Source organism: Maniola hyperantus, chromosome 7, assembly GCF_902806685.2.
Source record: "Maniola hyperantus chromosome 7, iAphHyp1.2, whole genome shotgun sequence".
Lineage (NCBI taxonomy): Eukaryota > Metazoa > Arthropoda > Insecta > Lepidoptera > Nymphalidae > Maniola > Maniola hyperantus.
Window position 1 is genome coordinate 5,001,961 of NC_048542.1, and position 22,514 is coordinate 5,024,474.

The following is a 22,514-nucleotide window of genomic DNA, read 5'->3' on the forward strand; positions in this document are numbered from 1 at the left end:
AGATTACATTATATTTTATCAAGATAGAAAAAAACTTACCAGAAAAAACTTACCATTCAAAAATAAACTACGTTCAAAAATGTTGGTTCCGATTTGTAGAAAAAAATCATAGTATATATTTAATTATTTGTTTAGTTTTACATAATGTTTATGCGAAGGGTTAAGGGGTTATCTTTTGTTTGTTGTTTTGATTCTACTGTTTGTTATGTTCATTGTTTAAAAATTAATAAGCTGATTACCATCTATGTTTTTATGATAAGGTATCTATTAACCTTATACTTTCCTGTTCAGATAGGTAGGTTACTTTATTATGTTGCTTTATCCTTGCCCATTTATTGCTTTTATATTTTAACTAGCTTATGCTCGCGACTTCGTCCGCGTGGACTACACAAATTTCAAACCCCTATTTCACCCCGAATTTTCAAAAATCCTTTCTTAGCGGATGCCTACGTCATAACAGCTATCTGCATGTCAAATTTCAGCCCGATCCGTCCAGTAGTTTGAGCTGTGCGTTGATAGATCAGTCAGTCAGTCAGTCACCTTTTCCTTTTATATATTTAAATGTACTTAATAGCTAAAATATGTCATTCTTATTCGCAAGAAAATATTATTAGAAACAATATTTTAATTGCATTAATTTATTGTACAACTAGCTGATGGCCCGCGACTTCGTCCGCGTGGATTTAGGTTTTTAAAAATCTCATGGGAACTCTTTAATTTTCCGGGATAAAAATGTGGCCTATAGTTTCAACTATCTCTATGCCAAAAATCAAATCTAAGGTTGCTTAGTTACGTGAAGGAAATACAAATAAACACACTTTCGCCTTTATAATATAAGTATAGAATAGATATAGATATAACCTACCTAACTACTACGTGTATATTTATTATCTTACTCGTACTTATGTAGACTACTTATTATTATTGCACCACCTATCGGAAAATATTTGTTGTAGAATGTTTCTTTTATTTAGTTTATCATGAGTTTATCTTACGAGTATAAGCAAACATGAAAAAGTAACACTTTTCTTGAACAAATCAATAAACATCCTGAGTTCCATAATACCAATATACCAATGAGTAAAGCCCGTCTGTGATACATGTACAATACCAATATAACACCTCAGTATTCCGTGTACCTACATATTCCGTCCACCCAAACAAGATTTACGTTAAGTACCTACCATAGTCCGCAACAGGTCGGAATCGGGGACGGAACGCCTCGCACATCCGCACAGCTCCCGCGCTAACCTGGTGCGGGCGACAGCGGGTGACGTGCGGGTGTGAGGGGCGTCCCCTCGCCTCATACCCCGATTGCCATCTCGACCTATCTCGGACTACACCAATAATTTCCACATTTGACGGGGCGCGTTGCGTTCCGCTTCGGCGGTGATCTGGTTGAACCGCACACATGAGTTGTAAAGCTATAATTTAAGTGTAACTCATTGCCTTACAACAATGTGATACGGAAAGAATTATTGCCGAAATACGCGTGTTGGATGCGTCGTAAATTATTCAGCCTGACAACACAACACAAACTGTGCGACTGCAACCGCAATGGACGTCACACTGAAAGCATGCATACGAGGAAGGCTTTGGCGGTGGCTATAGTGACCACCTTGCCGTCAAAATTGCGCCGCCGAACGCCAAGCTTTTCAGCGTTCCGGTGCAAGCCATGTATAGAAAACGATAAGGTTGTTATATTATATCCCTTCCGAGTTACTCCGCTTCCATCTTAGTCTGCATCATCACTTCATACCATGTAAGATCGCTATCAAGGGCTAAGTTGAAAACGAATAAAAAACAAAAAAAAAATAAGGAACATGTTCAAAGTTTCTGTAAAACATAAATGTTTATTGAAAACTTGTATTACATTGAATCTAAAAGATTAATTTAATGAAAAGAAAGTTTGGGAATAATTTATTGCTCTAACAGCTCTGATAGGTCTAATTACTTAGTTTAATGTGATATTTGTGAGATAATGATTAGACTAAATCCGAATCAGTGATAGATTTTATGGAGAGGACATAAAAATATTGGGAATTAGCAACCCTACGTAAGATGCAATATATCAAGAGTCTGTCCAATTACCAGGATAAGGACTTCGGTAATCTGTTACGTAATTCTTTATTCACACAATTTATTACGTAAACGGAGTTATTTACGTGATGCGCGTTAAACGGTACCTTCGATACGGTTGTGCAAAATGTTTAATTTAATTTAGGATGTAGATTTATTAGCTTTTATTTTATTCACAACTTTTTGTTGAATATCGAGATTATGAAATAGGTACCTATTTCAAATTGTTAAAGGCTTGTGAGCTTTTCAATTAAATTGAGTGAAAAATTATTAACTCATGGCTCACAAATCGTATGTATTTAAATAACTGTTTTTACTATTTAAACATTAGATAGACTAGTAGGTATAGGTACACCATTTTATTGCTATGAAAAAGTTTTTTTTTTTTAATTCAGATACAAGTTGACTTCCCCTTGACTGCAATCTAACCTGGTGGTAAGTGATGATGCAGTCTGATAGAAAGCTGATTGAAAGATGGTTCTGAAAGTACAAAGCATAGTCACGAATTATTCAGTATTTTTTTTAAACACATACTTACTTAATGAAAAAGAGATAACATTCATAAAATAACATTTTATACGAAAATAAGTCATTAAAATATGATAAAAATGTATATTTCCGGAAGAAAAATACCGCTAAATAAAATTGCGTGCGAAGAAACAATTTGTTAGGATTTGTCCTAAAACGGTTGTAACAAATGAGTTCGCAGGTGTAAATTAATTTTGACGACACATAACGACTTGGTTACGGTAAAAATGACAAATGAGTGTTATACAGATTTTAATTCTGTGAAATACCAGCTGGACAAAGTTTGTTAGAAATACAAAAGTACAGTTAGAATTTTTTTACTTTTGTACAAAGTTGTTACAAAACTGTTGTTACCTTTTCACTATAAAAATGAAAATAAAATTTATTAAAAACATGAATACAGAAGAATCCAATAACTAGTTTTTTTTTTAATTTAAAAACTATCTATGTTCTCCAAATACATAAAAGGAAGAAAATGGTTCTGAAGGTGGAAACATTGGTTCATAAAACACTACCCAGGTAGGTACTTGGTGGAGTACCAGCCAGGTAACCTCCCCGTGTGCCTGAGTGTTGCAGGTCCCTTCCGGGGTAAGAGCACCGCTTGGGCTGGTGTACCCAATCGGTCGTTTCCAACTCCTAATGGCCTCTACAAAATAATGCAAACAGGTGTAATTTTTCTTTGTTGACGTAAAACGACGTAGTTACGGTAAAAATATTATGTTATAGGCCTTTAATTTTATGAAAAATTGCCCGGCAACATTTCCTTAACGTAAGTACGGTTAGGAAAAAATATCATATTAAATTCTAAACTTTAGTTTTCATATTTAGTAGGTATATTTTTATAATTAAAATAATAATTTAATACGCATTTTACTAACAATTATATTAATTGTATTGAATGCATAGGCGATTAGCAAACACATTAAAATAAGCATTTGACCTGCTATGTTTATACCATGATTATTCACAATGGGTAGTTGTTGTTAGAGCCTCGATAGCTCAACGGTTAAAGGTGCGGACTGAAATCCAAAAGGTTGCCGGTTCAAACCCCACCCGTTGCACTATCGTCGTGCAAGCTTTACCTACGCTTAGTTGAAAGGGGAATATTAGTTAGCATAATGCACTTGGCTAATATTCATTAAAAAAACAAAAATTAAAAAAACCTTAATTTAATAGGTTACTACGGATAAAGAGACCTAGCTGACAAGCTAACAGATATTATAATAATGTACCTAATATTTAATTTAGGTCTCGATTAGTAACTTTTAACATTTACGAATGTAAATGTACTTAAAAGAGTTTTTACGTTAGTAAATTTGTCGTAAATTAACCATATAAGCTACTTACGTGAGTAAAACTTACAGGTGTATCTGCGGCCTCATATTACAAACTAAGTAAATAGATAACTCAAAATGAATCTGCCGAATGGGTTGAATAAAATAATACTAATAATTAGCAATTACTAGATAAAATAATAGAAACAATTATATTGCATTTTTGCCCTTGTGACTTACATAGACAAGTTCCTGGATATTTTTGCTGGCTGTACCATTAAACGAGTATTAACCAAAGCTTTATTAATATTTTGCTCAGACTTCTGAGAAAAGACAGTGTCCTTTTGTGCAGCGGCCATTGACCTGGTGTTGTTTTTTTAAGCGTGTTCGCATCGTATTATTAATCTATGCTTTTAAACTTTTTTTTTGTTTAGGGTTGCCGGGGTTAATTAGATGATGATTAAATAGGTACACGGTTCGCAGAAGATTTCCTCTCTTATTAACATAATATGATTTACAACTTCATGCGACCGTGACGTCTTATTAACCTCCTTGTTAAGTGATAATGAAATGTTTTCGCAAGCGTGCATTAATTTTGATAAAATGTTTGTGGGTCATAAGATTAACGTACCTAATAGTAGGTAAGTACTTAGTTTTGCCGTATATTTAAAAAGTTTAATGAGATAATATAGTAAACCAGCCAAGTGCGAGTCAGATTCGCGCACCAAGGGTTCCGTACTTCAGTTGTTTTTTTTTTCGATGTTTTGCACGATATAAATCAAAAACTATGCATACAAATAAATAAAAATCTATTTCTAAATTTACAAAAAAAGGCCTTAGACATGGTACCCCACTTGGCATAGTAATCTTACTTTGAAAGTTGAAAATACCAATATTTGTTCATGAACACATTTTAGTTTTTTCTTGTGATGTTACCACAAATTCACGGTTCGGATTTCTTCCTAAAAGAAGTCTTATAGCACAAGTAAACTTGTGCTATAAGACCTACCTACCCGCCAAATTTCATGATTCTAGGTCTACGGGAAGTATCCTATAGGTTTTCTTGACAGACACGACAGACAGACAGACTGACAACAAAGTGATCCTATAAGAGTTCTTTTTTCCTTTTGAGGTACGGAACCCTACAAATATGAAAACTGTAGTGAATAACTTTTGGATCTATTTCAAACTAAATTATGCTTGCGATTTCGCCTCGGTGGGATTCGGTTTTTAAATTCCGTGGAAACTCTGATTTTCAGCATAAAAGTACCTAGTCTATATCCATCAGAGGTACCTACATAAAATTTGCGTACTTCCAAGTGAACAAGAAACTTTATGTAGGTACTTATGTTGGATGCCTTTACGAATATAGAGAAAGGGTTAAGAAAAATGCTAGTAATCGTAGGTACCTATTTAAAAAAATATGGCCAATATTCATTCATAAAATAATTAATATTTTTAATACATATTTTGACAGCCCTGTACAGTGTACAAGCTCGTATTATCAATAAGCTCATTCAGCGAATATTGAATTAATATTTCAAGTGAACTGACCACCCATTCACCCGCCCGGCGGCGTTGGATCGCGTGTTCGAATCCCGCTGGCGCAATATTTTATTTGCGATTTATACATGAGTGTAAGATGTTCATTCCTAATTCTTTAAGACTGTATAAGGATAATATAATTTTAAAAGATAAAATACTCTCACACTCTGTCATAATATTAACGACTAGCTTATGCTCGCGACTTCGTCCGCGTGGACTACACAAATTACAAACCACTATTTCCCCCCTTTAGGGGTTGAATTTTCAAAAATCCTTTCTTAGCGGATGCATACGTAGCTATTTACATGCCAAATTTCAGCCCGATCCGTCCAGTAGGACGACTCAAAAGCATTTGTAAAAGTTTCTTTGAATAAAAATATATTCTTTTCTATTCCAATGATTTTTTGATTTATAGTTTACGATCGAAAATATACTTCAGTAAAAGGGTAATATTAACCAGACAAACTGTCAAATTGTTATTCAATAATTTAATAAAGCATGAAGAAGCGGAAGAGAATGGGATTCGAACCTGTGATCTTGGCCTTCGATAGTTGCCTTGCATATTTTTGAGATTGTTGTATTATTTTTGGTCATTTATAAATGTATAACGTGGCTAATTCTGTTGTAAACAATTTCTAAACTAAACTAAAATGTGAAGACTTAAATCGCTATCCCTTTCCTGCAATTTATTATTTTTAAGATTAGGTATTTATTAAAAATAATCTTAAAATAAAAAAAACTAATACAGGTCTTAGATTTAAGACCTGAGTTAAGTTTAGAGATTGTGCATAAAAATTAGCCACCATAATCCAAATTTCAAGTATAATAGTATAAAGTAATAACAATAATAATAATTAAAACTTTTCCATACAAACCTTCATCCCCTATTTTATCACCCTTGAGGGGGATTTTCCAAAATGACTTATACAGATTTTAATTATTTAAAGCTAATAACCTAAATGTCGATTTTTACGGACTTTCATACAACCATTTTTTTTTGGTCTTATTAAACATTTTCGGCACATTTTTTTAATTTGATGTAGACCAAGAAACAAGTAAAATGTGTAGATATTATTTCTAAAAGTATTTACTTATTTAATTTTCTATTCTTCTTTCCAGTTCCACCATGGAGACGACACGGCACGTGTCGGCCCATTGGCTGCCCACTATCGTTCTTCTTTGTTCCTTCTGCACGACACACTCGCTCAATAACAAGGTAATCTAGATAAATATTTCTATTTTATTGGTTTAGTAGCCTTTAAAGGTTAAGCAAAATGAAAAGAAATTGAATGTTACCCGTTTTATTTCTATAATTATAATAAAAGATATAAAAAAATCGACGCAATGCAATGCAATGCAAACCAATGCGGAAGTTCTACATTATTAAAATGAATTAAAATGAATTAAAATGTTATTATATAACAAAGAATTGTTAAATAGAGATTATCCATAAATAGGACAGACACGTAACAAAAGCCTAAAGTACCTAAAGCCTACTAGTAAAAATATGTATTTAAAGCTTAAAATAAAAGCACCGCGATACGCGATAGGTCAAGATGGCAATCGGGGACGGAATGCCCCACACACCCTCGCAGCCCCCGCGCTAACCCGGAGCGGGCGAGCGCGGGTGACATGTGGGTGTGCACTGTGCGGGGCGTCCCCCTGCCTCTTAGCCCGATCGCCATCTCGACCTGTCGCGTGCTATAGTTACCTACTCTATTAAAACAACAAAATTAAGATTACCGAAGACAAGATCAGTTCATTTCGTTAACCACGCCCGTAAACGTAGGTACCGTTTCATAATGGACCGGTTATTCCACATTGATCGTATTTTGTAATCAATGACGTCATATTGACAGGAATAGGGTATTAACCCGTATGATCCAGCTTTTTATAGTAAACTTGCCGATGCCGCGACGTCGTCTGCGTGGTTTTAGGTTTTTAAAAATCCCTATTGGTTTTGATGATATACATATTATATTATTATATTATTGTGACCTATGATTTTAGATTATAATACCGACTATAGATTATTATTTGGAATTTTAATTTAAACTCTATTAGGAAAAAATAGGTCATCTTGACCTATTAATTTGGTTGGGTTTGGTTTAGTGATGAAAACGATTTATTATGTCTTTGATCACCGATCGATCACATTGAAAAATGACTTTTTGATTCAAAATGTCTAAAATAGGTAGGTATGTATTCAGAAAGATTCATCAATCTCTGTCTGCTCTCAATCAGGTATCAATATTGTTAAGGCTATGTTGCGAAATATCAGCCTAGCCCGGTAGAGGTAGAGTTCAGTACACAGTATAATGTTATCAACTTAGTGCTTTCAGTACTAGATCTAGTGTATTTTTTGACGTTACAGCCTTAGTTATAATTCAATACGCGTTTTTGAAATGTCTTCACTTAAAAATAAAAGTGGCAGTCAGTGGGGACTGCTGACAGAAGTAATAACTTAAATATTTTTTTCGGATTTTCAAATTAATTGTAATAGTTTATTCATCCTCTTTTTTCTACAACCGCACCGCACTCCACCGTAAGCAATTTCACCCTCACCACCTGGGTGCCCGGTGCACTTCGACCGCCCGTTATGCCAGATCCTTATGCGTGGAAGCACATGCAAACTGTGGCATCAACTCCCTTCGGCGGTGTTCCCATTAGATTATAACATAGGGTTGTTCAAGGGACGGACTAATAAACTCCTGAAAGGCCGGAGACGAATTGGCGCTTCCTCTGGGGCTGCAAATGTTCATGGGCGGCGGTAATCATTCGATGAAATATACATATATGTATAGTGCATCCATGGCTTGCTCATCGATCACGTACGTTTATGTACTTAAAAAATATAAAAACAACAAGATTTTTTAAAATATTACCACCAATGATATTAGAAGAAAAATAGGTAGATAGGTTACTTATATCAAATTCGATGTTTATTAATGGCACGCTGCGTCAGCGCCGAAAGACTCAACACACATAAACGCATAGATAGTATTTTAACCTCACACAACAGAGAGTAAAGGACGGTGAACTGATAACCTCAGCTTCAGTTGCGCACGAAAAAGAGACGGTTATATTTTGCACTACCTCGTCCTGCACAGAAGAGTGGAAGAAGGACGGATATATGCCTAATAATGCGAGCGTAAAAGAGACGGGACGAGACGGTAAACTAGAAACTCCAAAGAAAAAAAAACAGTAAAGTCTTTTCGGCTAATGCCGATTTATGCCTACACTGTAGTTGTATAGTAAAATAAAAACCTTATACTGTGGTATTTAATATATTACGAACTAGCTTTTTCCCGCGGTTCCGCTCGTTTTTAGGGTTCCGTGCCCAAGGGGTGCCAACGGGACCCTATTACTAAGCCTCCGCTGTCTGTACGTCCATCTGTCAGCGGGCTGTATCTCGTAAGCCGTAATAGGTAGACAGTTGAAATTTTCACAGAATGTATTTCTATTGCCGCTATAATAAAAATAATAAAAATTAAATTAAATTAAATAAAGGGGGCTCCCATACATGGAAAAGAAGTCGAAATAAAATTACTAAATTTTACGCGGACGAAGCCGCGGGAAGGTAGGTAAAGGAATAAATGTGAAATGAAAATATTTTTTATTTTTGAAAATATTTACTATTACACAATCTACATACCCATAGCCAAAATTCCCTCATTGTATGAAGAGACCCAGCAGTGGACCGTAAAAAGATGTTAGACCATAGTTAATTTATCCTTCCCTAAAACAGGAAATATGCACACTATTTGAATTGTCAATACTCAGAAGAGACCTATCTGTTTATTTTATATTCTTTGATCGGAAACTTTAAAATACGTACAACGATAACTTGATACGTACTTATGGCATGTGACATAAGGTACAAATTGCAATGAGTTGCATTTTACACGAACGTGCACGAGTTTGTTATTGTTAAATAAGTGAAAAATACGAATTATATAAAAGAAATAGTTTTACTTACGAATGAAATGTGATTCCTTGACTTTTGGAAACCTTGCTTGTGTAGTTTGTGCGGAATCTCATCACACACGACGGCATTTTCGGTTGTTTTGGGAGACGAAAACAAAATACACATTACTATCAACGACGTCATCGATAGCGCGACGCCAGCGGGCGACTGAGCTCAGGTTTGCTAATTAGCTTAGTTTTAACGTGCCACTTGCGGTCCGCGTATAACGTATCTACCTATTTTCTTCTAATATCATTGATTACCACCAACACCAGTTCAGAAATATTGGAATAAGTTTTTATATACTTATCCGACTTTTATGTAGAAAGGCTGAACAACTTTAGTTGTAGTGTTTGCGCAAGGATGCTCATCATTTGGAGGTCGTCTATGATTCGATATTACACGATTTCACATCGAATTAACTCCAGATTATTATGTATTACACCACGATGTCACAACGAATTCGTTATACCTGTTCGTACACGCGCGTAGACGTTCATCTTCAATTTTGGTTTTCAATCACCAAAATAAATAATGTTTAACTATGACGAATGACGTTATCACGTTTTCGTAGCTAATTGAAAATCTATCAAATTTTTTTTCAACTTCTAGTTATTTATATATATATTACAGTTTACATACAAATTATTACTAACAAATCATAATGGCAATAACGCGAAAGAAATGTTGGAAATCCCAAACCTACATTTCCGAAGTTTAAGCAAGGTGGTTTCTATATAGATTTTAAAGGTATTGGGTAGGTAATTATTTTGATCCCAATTTGTCTCATAAATTTTCTAAAATTTAGGTAGGTACCTATCTAATAAATGTATGTACCTACAAATAACTTAATTCTGAATAGGGTTTTACTTTTTTTTCTACAAATTCTACCCAATTAATAGTAAGTAAGTAGTAGGTGCATTTTTTCTCTTTTCTCTCAGACTCTACAGTGTATAAAGGGGCCAAGTTTACACCTAAGATTCATAACTTCAAAAACTGAGTTCAAAAGACGTATGGTAATTTGTCACACGTAAATGACAGTTTGGCATACGAGTGAATGATGAATAATAAATTATAGTCCGTACAAAATCCTCACGCGCCATTTTAACTCTATGGGTCAGTTGTCATGTTAAAAGTACGATCTACCTTTAAAATAAGGACTAAAATCGTACTTTTGACATGAAATTTGACACAAAAAGTTAAAATGGCGCGTGAGGAGTTAAATTTTATGCGTTATTTGTATGTAGGTACTTTGAAAATGTTTCCGCGTGAAATAGTTCAGTCACCCCGTGTGTACAGAGTAGCTTGTGCGTATAAAGTTACAACCACAGAACATAAAAACCCTGTGTTTTGCGGTTTATAATATTTTCCAACTTTTATTCTCCAAATATATTATGTTACATACGAGGATAATATTATAAAGTCCTGCATACAGGCAAACTCATATTTTGTATTTTTAAAAGTAAAGACAAACTCGTACGCTTGTGTGTGACACGCACCCGCGTAGTGGCACATTCCACATAGATACCTTACATTTTGACACAGTGTTTACGCACTTTTCGGTATATTTCTACACCATTGATGTTGGAATCCCCCTTTATTCTAGGTTCTACACCATTCTAAAGCATAGGTATGTTTGTCGTTACATATTATATTTATAAATATTTACACAAAGCTGTAATAATTAGGTAATTCAAATAAAATTATTTAAAAAAAATATTTTTAAAGAAAGGATAAAGACACTTTATAAATATTCTAAATATATTTTGAGATAAAAGATCATCTATACGTATCGTTACGTACAAAAACACAAGTAGCAGGCTTTTTGATTTTATAAAAAAAATTGTGCACTGAATTTTATTTATCACTCAAAATTGTTTTTTTCTATACAATCACTACTCTGTAGCAATCAAGCCTATTGTCCGTTGCCTATTATTACGCAATGTTGTACAGAATACCAATAGGTATTTGCTTAGATACATGCAAATAATAATGTACACTTACAGAATTTTTTACTCGCTAAACATGAAAGATCGCTAAAGATTAAAAGTTCATGCACTTGCTTGAATGGGCAATGTTAAAGGTATATCTAATGCTTTGTACTTTGTAAATAATGAAGTTAGGTTTACCGTTTTTACAAAAATCTTACCAGTTAGTTATCTTCATTTCCGCAACTTATGGAGCCCCCGTTTACAAACTACCCAATAACATAGCGTTACAAACTCACTGGAATTAGCAAAAAGTTTCAAATTTATGGAAAAATAGCGATGCCCGCACGGATTAGCTCGGCGAAAATATAAATCCTCTTTATTCCCTAACGTGGGAATTTCGGAAATTCCGGTCTGAGTCCTCGTGTACATTACAAAAGGAACCTCTAGCTGAGTAAAATTTTAACTTTCTAGGTCCATGGGTTTGTCCTGGGCATTGATCAGTCGGTACTTTTCTTTTGTAGATTTAGATGAAAAGAGACGCGTCTTGGGGACTTTGACTTCAAATTAATTTAAACAAATTATATAGTCCGTCGCGCTCTGGCCACTGCCTCCATCCCAGCTCAGCTAGAACCTTCCGGCTTGTTCAGGGATGACGGCAAAAGGCCAGATGGGATGACTATAGTACCATGGTCGATGGGGCGTGCTCTGGTGTGGGATGCGACCTGCGTCGACACGTTGGCAGCGTCCCATTTATCGGGCACGTGCCAAAAAGCGGCTGCAGCAGCCGAGTCAGCTCAAGAGCTTAAGCGCCGCAAATACTCAGTCATTAGTAAGGACTATGTATTTGCGGCGCTTGCGTTTGAGACTCTGGGCCCATGGTCATCGGACACGAAAGCTTTTATAAACGTCGTGTCCCAAAAGCTGATCCACGCGTCTGGTGACCCAAGAGCTGGTGCTTATTTCGCTCAACGGTTGAGTCTTGCCGTTCAGCGGGTAATAGCGCCAGTGTTTTGGGCACAATGCCCATAAATGACCATTTGGACGGCGTATATTTTTTGTAAATAAGTAATTATGTAATTATGTTTTGAATCTTTTTGTTAAATATTGTATGAAATATGTACTTGTAATAAATATTATGGATAATTTTCGAAACAAATTAACGAGTAATTGAATGAATTAATGAAGGGATGAATAAGTGGATGAACGGAAGAATTAATTCATTAAAATTCTAATTTTACTAAAAAAAAAACACTTTTAAGGCTTTGATATTATGAACTATTCGATGTCGGGACATATAAAAACACATAAATAACATCAATAAATCTTTCCTAAAGGAAATATACTATAGGTGATATTATTCAAAATCTTCGTGTGAATAAAATGGTACCTAAAAGTAGATATAAATTAATATCATCGAAAAGATTTGTGGTTATTTAAACAACATGTGAATCATAGATATGACATTTTCGCGAAAGCCCTCTGGCATTTAATCTTCCTTTACGATTTATTTCAACCTAATGAAAAAAATTACCTATATGTCGCAGCTATTTCTAATTTATTGCATAAATGGCTGTAAAATGTCTGATGTCTGCATGGCTTTTCTAAACCAACTAGCTTATGCTTGCGACTTCGTCCGCGTGGACTACAAAATTTTAAAGCCCTATTTCCGCCCCTTAGCGGTTGAATTTTCAAAAAATCTTTCTTATCGATGCCTACGTCGTAATAGCTATCTGCATGCCAAATTTCAGCCCGATCCGTCCAGTAGTTTGAGCTGTGCGTTGATAGATTAGTCAGTCAGTCACCTTTTCTTTTATAATTATTTGGATTTACGTATTTAGAAAGACACAGCTTTTAATTTTATTTTTTGTAAGTCCTACTTACGCATAAGTAATACGGTCTACGTGTTTATACTTATAAGTAGAGTATAATTACGGAAAAGTATTGATTATTATTATTAGATGATGCTTGCGACTACGTTCGCGTGGACTTAGATTTTTTTATAACCCTGTGTGCCTCAAAGATTTTTCGGGATAAAAAGAAGCTTATTTCCGTTTCCAGAATGCAAGCTATCTCTACCATAGTTCATCAAAATTGGATAAGCAAATTGTCCATGAAAAAGTAACAGATGGACAGACAGACACACTCTTGCATTTTTAAATAGTTTTTAAATTCAGATTTTCTGTAATTCTGTATTATTAATTATTTCGGAGCTTCAGTTTCAACAGGTGTACATATTACATACCTACTGATTAATTATTATTTAATCATTGAGTACTGATTGCTTATGGATACTGTTGTTTTTCACTCGCTTGCTCATTAGCTATATCAAGCAAAAGATAAATCTCGAAATATTATCACAAACGAAGTCAAATAATGCAACTCACTGACCTCTACTAAAACAAGTACGCTGGAACAGCGATTGCCGACCTGTTTTTGAAGCAACTTAATTTCCGCCATTTTGGCGTGGATAGCAACAGTGAGCGTCATGTGAGCGTATTCGGACTAAATGTTTGTGATGAGACATAGTGTCAACGCAAATACCATTTCACACAAAGTGTCAGTTTTAATTCCCGGTTCGTTCGCTGGGGGTTCTTCCAATCGACACAAAAAATAACTGTCATTTTGAATGGCAAACCTTTCCAGCATACTTGTATAATGTCGATTGCAGTACCTCAACTGGTCTTTCCATTATCGTTCTCGCCCAATTAATTTATTTATTTGTCTCGATTATAGCTCTTGTGAATTGATCTGATTCGTGGAACTGATTTTATCATGAGTCATTGCAAAACAATCCCGGTGTTATTCCATGTCCACGGATAGTGTATTGACCGTGCAGGACCGTTATGTGGTTTATGGGATCATCAATAATTATTAGGTACATAGAGTCCGTTTTAGCCTCAAAATAAGGCTACTTAATAAGATCCTCAGACAGCTTTTTTCAGATTAAGTCCAACTTTCTTTTAAATTCTTGCTGTTTGTACTGTTTCAACCTTTGATTCAAATATTTTTTTAATATAAGTCAAAAAATATTGAATAATTTTTAATTTTTGTATTCACTTCCATTATTAGTTCCATCAATAATAAAAGGCAAAGGACTGACTGACTGATTCAACGCACAGCCAAAACTAATGGATGGACCGGGCTGAAAAAAGCCACGCAGATAGCTACTTGCTATGAATTGACATAAATATCTGCTAAGGTAGGATTTTTGAAAATTCTACCCCTAAGGAGGTAAAATAGGGATTTGAAATTTGTGTAGTCCACGCGGACGGAATCAAGGGTATAAGCATAAGCTTGTCCATTTTGTGAATGAATGAATGAATATAATTTTGTGCTATCCACAAAATTAGCACAGAGAAACACAAACAAAGCAAAACAAAAATATAGGGAGGTACAACTTGTTCTTACAAAAATTTTTGATACATTGACTGAACCTCAGGTTTATAATAAAACAATTTTTTGTAGATCAAATGATATTAAATAGTTACACTAAAATTTACAAAAGGTTCATACATCATCGTAATTTATTGAGCCCTCAACCATGAAACCGCGGCATATTCAAAAAAAATCAAATGAAATGTGTGATTGGTTATTGTGACAACACAGAAGTTTAGAAGTTTTTTGACCTCTACATTAGATGATGTTTTATTTATTAGACAAATGTCTAAAAGTTAAACTTTTGGTAACTAATTGGTACTTAAAAACTCAAAGTAAGTATACCTAATTATAGCGTAGATTAATTTGTTTTTCTTGATACAGTTTAGTTAATTATTTGGTCTTAAAATTGGCTTTGGCGGTAGCTAAAAGAAATTTGAAAAGTCATTTTAATCTATTGACGATATGTTAGACTTAGAAGCATAGATTAATTATTGGTTAAAAGCTTTCAATAGATTTGGGCTTTTCTTATCTTTCGTTTATTACTTACTAGCAGATGCTCGAATTTCGTTTTCGTGGATACAGGTTAGTTTTTAAGGTTAGACGGTTAGGTTATCTATGCAAAAAATCGCGTCGATCCATTGCTCTGTTTCGCATTTATAATATTAGTAGTGATAAATAATTGAGACTGTCTTTCTAACATGGATATATTATACTAGGATGTTAAAGATCAAGATGTATATATAGGTAGGTACTAAACATACCGATTAGATCACTTCCTTTTTTTATCGTAGCTAGCTGAATATATTGCACAAAATTAATAATTAAAATAGAACAAACCGAACATAGGTATTATGTGGAATTGGACATTCCGGAAATTGGAAATTTGGGTAAATGGACGTAACAGATAAACTTGACATTCAGGGAATTGAACCTATCATACCTTATTGGAATTATCTAATAGAGCTAAAAGCCAGGAATATAGAAATTAGAAACTCAATCTTTCAAGAACACTTCTTGCATGTACCTATCTATAAAAAACTATTTCTTTTAATTTGCTTAGTGACGCATGCTATCTACTTGACAAATGCTTTTTTTTAACGTGTTTTGGTAGTTCAGTAACCATTTGTCATTCAGGAACAAACTTGTTTAATTTAATTCCAAGAACTTTCGCACAAAACATTAAGAATAAGTAAGAAATAGCAGTGTCAAAGACGCAAATATATTACAAGAACAGCTTGTTTCCTCATGCTTAAAGAATAATATCTTAAATGATGTCAGACATCCTGGCAGATTTTTATTGATATTGTGTGAAAATAGCTGAAAATAGCTTTAGATGCTATTATCAATTTTGTCATGCCTATTTATATAATGTACCTAAATGGATACATTTAAATAAAATCTTTAGGACATAAATCGGTATCGTACAGATTGAACTTTTTTAAAATAAAGTAACTAATGCTAATGCGTAGCCAGCTTTTAAGAAAGCTTTTTTTACATTATTATTATTGAACAAACCCCCTTGAATAACCACTATCATCATGTCAACCCCTCGTCCGCTCTCTACTGAGTACAGGTCTCCTCTCAGTATGAGAATGATTTGGCCTTAGTCTACCCCGCTGGCCAAGTGCAGATTGACAGACTTCACACACTTTTAAGAACATTAGGGAAAACTTTCAGCCATGCAGATTTCCTTACGATATTTCCTTCGTCGTTAGAGCAAGTGATATTTAATTGCTTAAAATGAAGCCCGTCGTCATCATCACCGTCACATAAACACATCATTATCGCCGGTTTGTGAATTACCACCATATTATTATATACTAGTCGTTTTATAGGAACATCGCTGGTGGAAGCTAGTTCCTCAATTTGCATGTGCGTGGTATTAACGACCGTAAATAACGGGAAGTGGAAGAGTATCAAGGTAGTTTATATTATTTAGAAACTTGGCATCCTCAGAAAGTTCAAAAGGTAGGTACTTCACGTCGGAACGGCTTCTGACTTTGGGATCACTCTGCCAAGTATCAGCTCGACTCATTGGGTTCGGTGAATCACAGTTTAAATGTTTAAAAGTAAGTAGTTAAACTTGCCGATCGCACTTACCATTAGGTGAGATTGAAGTCAAGGTTTGATCATTCGACTTGGGTGAAGTGGCGATCAAAACTTAGCTTAAAATGTACTGACCTGTTTATCAAGTTAACATGTACCTACTGCGCTATTGTATTTCACAAGAAATCAATAGTTATTTTAAATTAATTCTAGATTTCATCGGTCGAGACCTACTTAACTATTGTAACATGATATTTGTTAGTTAAACCTTACGTAACGGCCCCGTTGAAATAAATGTATGAACTGTACGGATATAAAAGAACTAATTTGATATTTAAGAGATATAAGGGACTCTAATTAATTTATTGAAAGGTCATGCTGGTACTCAATTGTTTTATTTTTATTTGCTTGCTTAATTATAGCTTAACTTTTTTAAATTCCGAAATGAAGCTTTCAGTAGGTATTGTGAAAGTCGGAAAGCTTTTAGGTGCTATCCATCCATACTGTAAATGTGAAAGTGTGTCTGAAAAACACTATTATAAATGAAATGTGAAAAGTCCTTATCGATCCGACACCTGGAAAAAATTTACTCTGGATCAAAAGTCACAAAAACGGGTTTTTCGCGATTTTCACTAAAACAGTAAGTTTAATTAGGTCAGACAAAAATTGTAGATCAGATAATTATCTACAAAAAATGTCTACATACTTTTTTCCTAAGCGCCACTGTTTTACATACCACGATTAATTTTTGTTTTTATTTGTCGATATTTCAACCCAATTGCACGAGTCGTGGTCACGACGGGACTGCGGTGCTGCGAGAGATGAAGTTCGAGCTGTCAAGGGCAGTAGCGAACAACCCTCTTTCTTGTTCTTTTCGCTGGACCTTCACGTCCGGCAGATGTCCGGCAAAATATACCTACTCACAACGTCACTATTAACTTTCGATGTCGTTCGATGTTGGATACATTGCCACAAACAGTTTTCCACAATGTTTTTATATATGTATATTCCGAACGGTTGTCGATATCTACTCGTGTGCTGTAGCCATGCCCCCTGGATCGCAGATTTTCAAGAACATTTTGAAATCCGTCGATATTCGCAAATATCAATATTTGGATCTCAATTCAGCGGATCGCGTGACAATGCTGATAGTGTAGTACTGTAGTAGGTGCCATTAATTAGACGTTGAGTCAATGAACATGGGGGATACGAATTAGGTGATCTAAATATTAGCATTTGTGTTTACCCAAAACCTCTAAAGGCAAAGTTAAGCAATTTAAAGTCGAAAACACAATGTGCAATCAACATTTCCACAAGCCCACTTGGCGTATCAAAGTAGCTATTATTATTATTTATGATCATAGTGTCGACACTGAAATTATTCTACCACGATTTGCCAATTACATGCATATTTTGTAAAAATCATATTGCTGAACATTTAATTTTTTTTAATTTAGCCATTAATGCATACTGCGCATATTAATATTAACCGAATTGAACATTTTTGGTAAACTATAGAGCTGTTTTTAAAGATAAAGTGTATGTATTATAAACTTTCCTGAAAATAATATATACGAGAGTTAAGAATTCACCGGGTATGTATCCGTGTAATGGATACATACCTACATTAAAATATGTCGTTCAAACACGAAATAAGCTCAAAATCATAAGTGAAAAATCATCAAAATTGATTTAGTAGTTTCTGAGGTAAACGCGAATAAACATAACATGGACATGGAAAAGGTTTGAAGAGAAGCGCTTTCGGATTTCAGTAAATTCTTCAACCCATAAATTATTCATGATAGATTGGACACAATGTAAAACTCTCGGTAAGTTTCTTAAGTCGGTAACTCGATCAAAGCATATAATATCTAAATACATTAAAGGAAAAGGCGACTGACTGACTGACCTATCGACGCACATCTCAAACTACTGGACGGATTGAGATTGTACTCCACGCGGATGAACTTGCGGGCATAAGCTAGTTATGATATAAATAGCATACGGGGATATACAGGCTAACGACTAGTGAAATTAGCCGATCCTGAATCGAGTCGAAACATAGCATGCCAGCATTCTCTAGAGTAACGAACGCTACAATAAGTAATTCACCAATAGATGGAAATCTCCCACTTTCCGTATTTATTCTATCGACTTTCCCCATAATATGCGGGTCTTATGGGTATTATAAATCTCTTAAAAAAGTTATATAGCCCGCACTATATTTTACACACACAATTAAATACCGTAGATTTCTAACGTAACACATAGCTTTAGTAATAAATATAATGATATTGCAATGAAATTATTCAATCCATAATAATATTGCACTACTAGTTGAACAATAATTCGTAATACTAATTAAAAACATTACACCTAATTATGAAATAGATAAGTTTATTATATAAATTTTAATTGGCGATATTACAAGAACTAAATGATTCGATAAAGAAAAAACCGGCCAAGTGCGAGTCAGGCTCGCGCACCAAGGGTTCCTTCTTACAGTCGTATTTTTTCGACATTTTGCACGATAAATCAAAAGCTATTATGCATAAAAATAAATAAAAATCTGTTTTAGATTGTACAGGTAAAGACCTATCATATTATGATAACTCAGTAGGCGATTGTCTAAAACCTGCATCAATTATTATTACAATCTCAATTGTTCTGATTGGCTGAATCTGTGCGATTCTTTGTCATTGCTGTCATTCTCCCGCAATCGCGCAGCGGCTGCTACAAAGTCATGATCGCAATCACCTCTGATTGGTTAACGCTCGGTCACTATTGGCTACAATGCATTGTAGCAACAAGAATCGCAAAAATTCAGCCAATCAGAACAATTGAGATTATAATAATGATTGATGCAGGTTAAAGACAATCTCCCTACTGAGTTAAGTATGTATCAAACACTCTAAGCCCTATACCACAACCTCTGTTTGCCCTGGTCCTATAAGAGTATACTGTATATCCACGTAGAAATCATGACAGCGACATTATAAAGCAAGCCGTATAAAAGCAACGAAACAACCAAGTTACCAACAGTGCACAACCATTACGGTAATTACGCAAAAGCTATTTCATTTAACCGCGAAACCTTCGGGTTTGATCTTGGACTGGATTAGAAACCTTTTGTCATTGCGACGCCAACGGCACAGTATAGAAATGAGTAACGGGCTACTTCTACACGGGCCAGTTTCGTTTATTATAGCGTTTCAACTATCGTGAGTGATTTCCATTATACATATCTCACACTCGGCTTTACTCACGTGTTTAGTCGAGGTAAGCCCGACTAGATTCGAACCCATCCGGGGTCCTTTTTCACAGGGACTCAGTTCGCGCACGCGTCGCGGTAGAGACGTCGACTAAACACGTGTGTAAAGCCATGTGAGATATGTATAAAAGTTTCATTCAGTTCATAGAATGCATTAACATTTTTTATTTTATGTTTTTGTAAGAGACGATGCAGTCTAACAAGGGAATGATCTAAATTGGAAGGCGTACGATAGTTTTTATTAAACCCGTACTCCTCGAAAAGCCTCTAACCAGAACTGATTTAGTAATTGTAATTTCCATATTGACCACCATTGCACAATAACGTAAAAGTAGTCGTGGCTCCGCATGTGGTACCGCATGTACGTACAATAGTATAGCAATTAAAAGTATTCGTTTTACTAATGGCATAATGTTACGAGTAGAGAGATATTTCCGTGTAAAATTGTACTTTTTTCACAAAAAAAAAGTGAAATACCTCCTAGCTAGGTATAATTAGAAAAATAGTTAACAGTTAACACACCATTTTAACTTTGATAGAGATTCTACTAACTAAAAATGTTTGATTCTTAAAGATTTCTAATCTGTACCTACGTTATTCTTTTTTTGACATGTATCAGTGTCTCTAATAAAAATGCCTATTTTTGTTCACCTACGCATTAGATTCTCTTTTAAGCTAGATATTTATCAGGAATATTCGATAGTAACAATTAAACATTAAATAATGATAGGCATAATAGAATTTATTAACTAATCAAGAGACGTGGTATAAAAAAACATCCTGATATTTTGTGGTTCGTGTAAAAGTAGCTTTACAGACTGCACTACAAAATTCAAATCACACAATGAAAACTCTTTCCGTATAACAATAAGGATCATAATTGCGTGTCAACAAGAAGACAAGTGCGAATTTAATTGGCAAAATACATGAGCATTAGGTGTGTTGTATGTGTTAAAGAATCTCTACACGTACATATAGCTGAAATTACACAACTGGGTTACAAAAAAAATTAATTCCTGACTGATTTTTTTTTACTTTAATTTAGAAATAACGGAATGTTCATATTATATACTAATTTTATTCTTATCTTAACCTTATTAAAATCGCAGTTGTGGTAATTAGCTGAATTTATGGCATCGTTGCTGCATATGTGCACTTTGTAGCTAAACAAAAACTTCACAGATAAACCCATATTTCATTATAAATATCATCATCATCATCATCATCAGCAACCGGTAGACGTCCACTGCTGGACATAGGTCTCTTGTAGGGATTTCCACATGCCACGATCTTGCGCCGCCTGAATCCAGCGTCTGCCTGTACATGTAATATAAATGTACGTAATATAATACATATAGGACGGCTAAACTCACGAGTTCGTTGGAGCATGCCCGACTAGTTTTGAACCCGACTGAGGCCTTTTTTCAATGGGCCTCTGCTCGCGGACGGGTTTAAACTTTGAAACTATTCGGATTTTGGGCATACTCCGACAAACTCGTGAGTTTAACCGTCATATGTTTTTATACATATAACAAAAGATAATTATGTACTCATAAACCCGGTTAAATACTGTGAACATGATAGGTCAGAGGATAAGAACAAGCATACATAATTTATGTGAGATTCCACAAGCCTACTATGACAAGAACGGAAGTCAAATGAATGAATCTTAATAATGTTGTTAATTGTTCAATTTCACTTTATGCGAATCTTCTAACTTAGCGCATCCTGTGGAACTGTGAAACCCAACCAACCACTTTCTTTAGGATGTCGCATGTAAGCAACTTTGTTTAGTAAATTTATATTTCCTAAATGTTTAAAGAAAATCTCTACATATAAAAATACTTCAAAAGACTTAAAAAATACCGTGAAAACTCTTTGATTTTCCGGGGATAAAAAGTAGCCTATCCCACTCTTCAGTTCTTTTTACTATACTTATTCTTCCAAAAATTTACATGGATCCGTTTGCAACTTTGCGAGAACAAACTAATAAACCAATAAACAAACACGTAGCGTATGCGTATGGATATGATCATTCTTTCCTAGGTTGAAAAAACTTTCAGTTTTTATAAAATAATGAAGGTCTGGTACGCTGGTTCTATCTCTAGTAGAAATGAACATGAATTGCAATATTACAATCAGAATACATAACAGAAGACATAGTATCATTTTCTTTTACTTTTTAAAGCCTGGTGACATTGGTGACGAATACAGATGGTCAATGAATCACTAAACTATTCTATTAGTAAAAAAACTAAGTACTTAGAAATTTTTTAATGCGAGCACTGAGCATTGGAAATAATATTGCATTTAAAAGTACCAAGTTGCCAATATAAGTACAAATTCAATGTTGCAGCGATTATGAAACAGTTTGTAAGCATTATAATTCAATGTTTGTAAGTGGTTAGCGGTTGCAGGAAGGTGTTTGCTGTAACGCCATTTTAGGTGAATTTATAACTCACAGAATAATAATTAATAACGATCTAGCTAATTCA

The 22,514-nt window shown here is 34.6% G+C and overlaps 1 protein-coding gene and 1 long non-coding RNA gene across 6 annotated transcripts in view; one reads left to right on the forward strand and one right to left on the reverse strand.

Moving 5' to 3' along the window:
* The window catches only part of sona (sol narae), a 131,994-nt gene that overhangs the window by 51,264 nt on the left and 58,216 nt on the right, over positions 1 to 22,514 (forward strand). For all 5 annotated transcript variants that reach the window (XM_034969939.2, XM_069499876.1, XM_034969937.2 and 2 more), the window contains one exon: positions 6,546 to 6,642. In XM_034969939.2, the coding sequence (XP_034825830.1) occupies positions 6,553 to 6,642 (90 nt within the window). In that variant the 5' untranslated portion in view covers positions 6,546 to 6,552. The remainder of the gene's footprint in view (positions 1 to 6,545; positions 6,643 to 22,514) is intronic.
* On the reverse strand, positions 9,026 to 9,645 carry LOC138402552 (uncharacterized). The gene is made up of 2 exons (XR_011236920.1): positions 9,406 to 9,645; positions 9,026 to 9,165 (listed from the first exon to the last, which is right to left on the reverse strand). It is a non-coding gene; the product is annotated as an uncharacterized lncRNA (long non-coding RNA).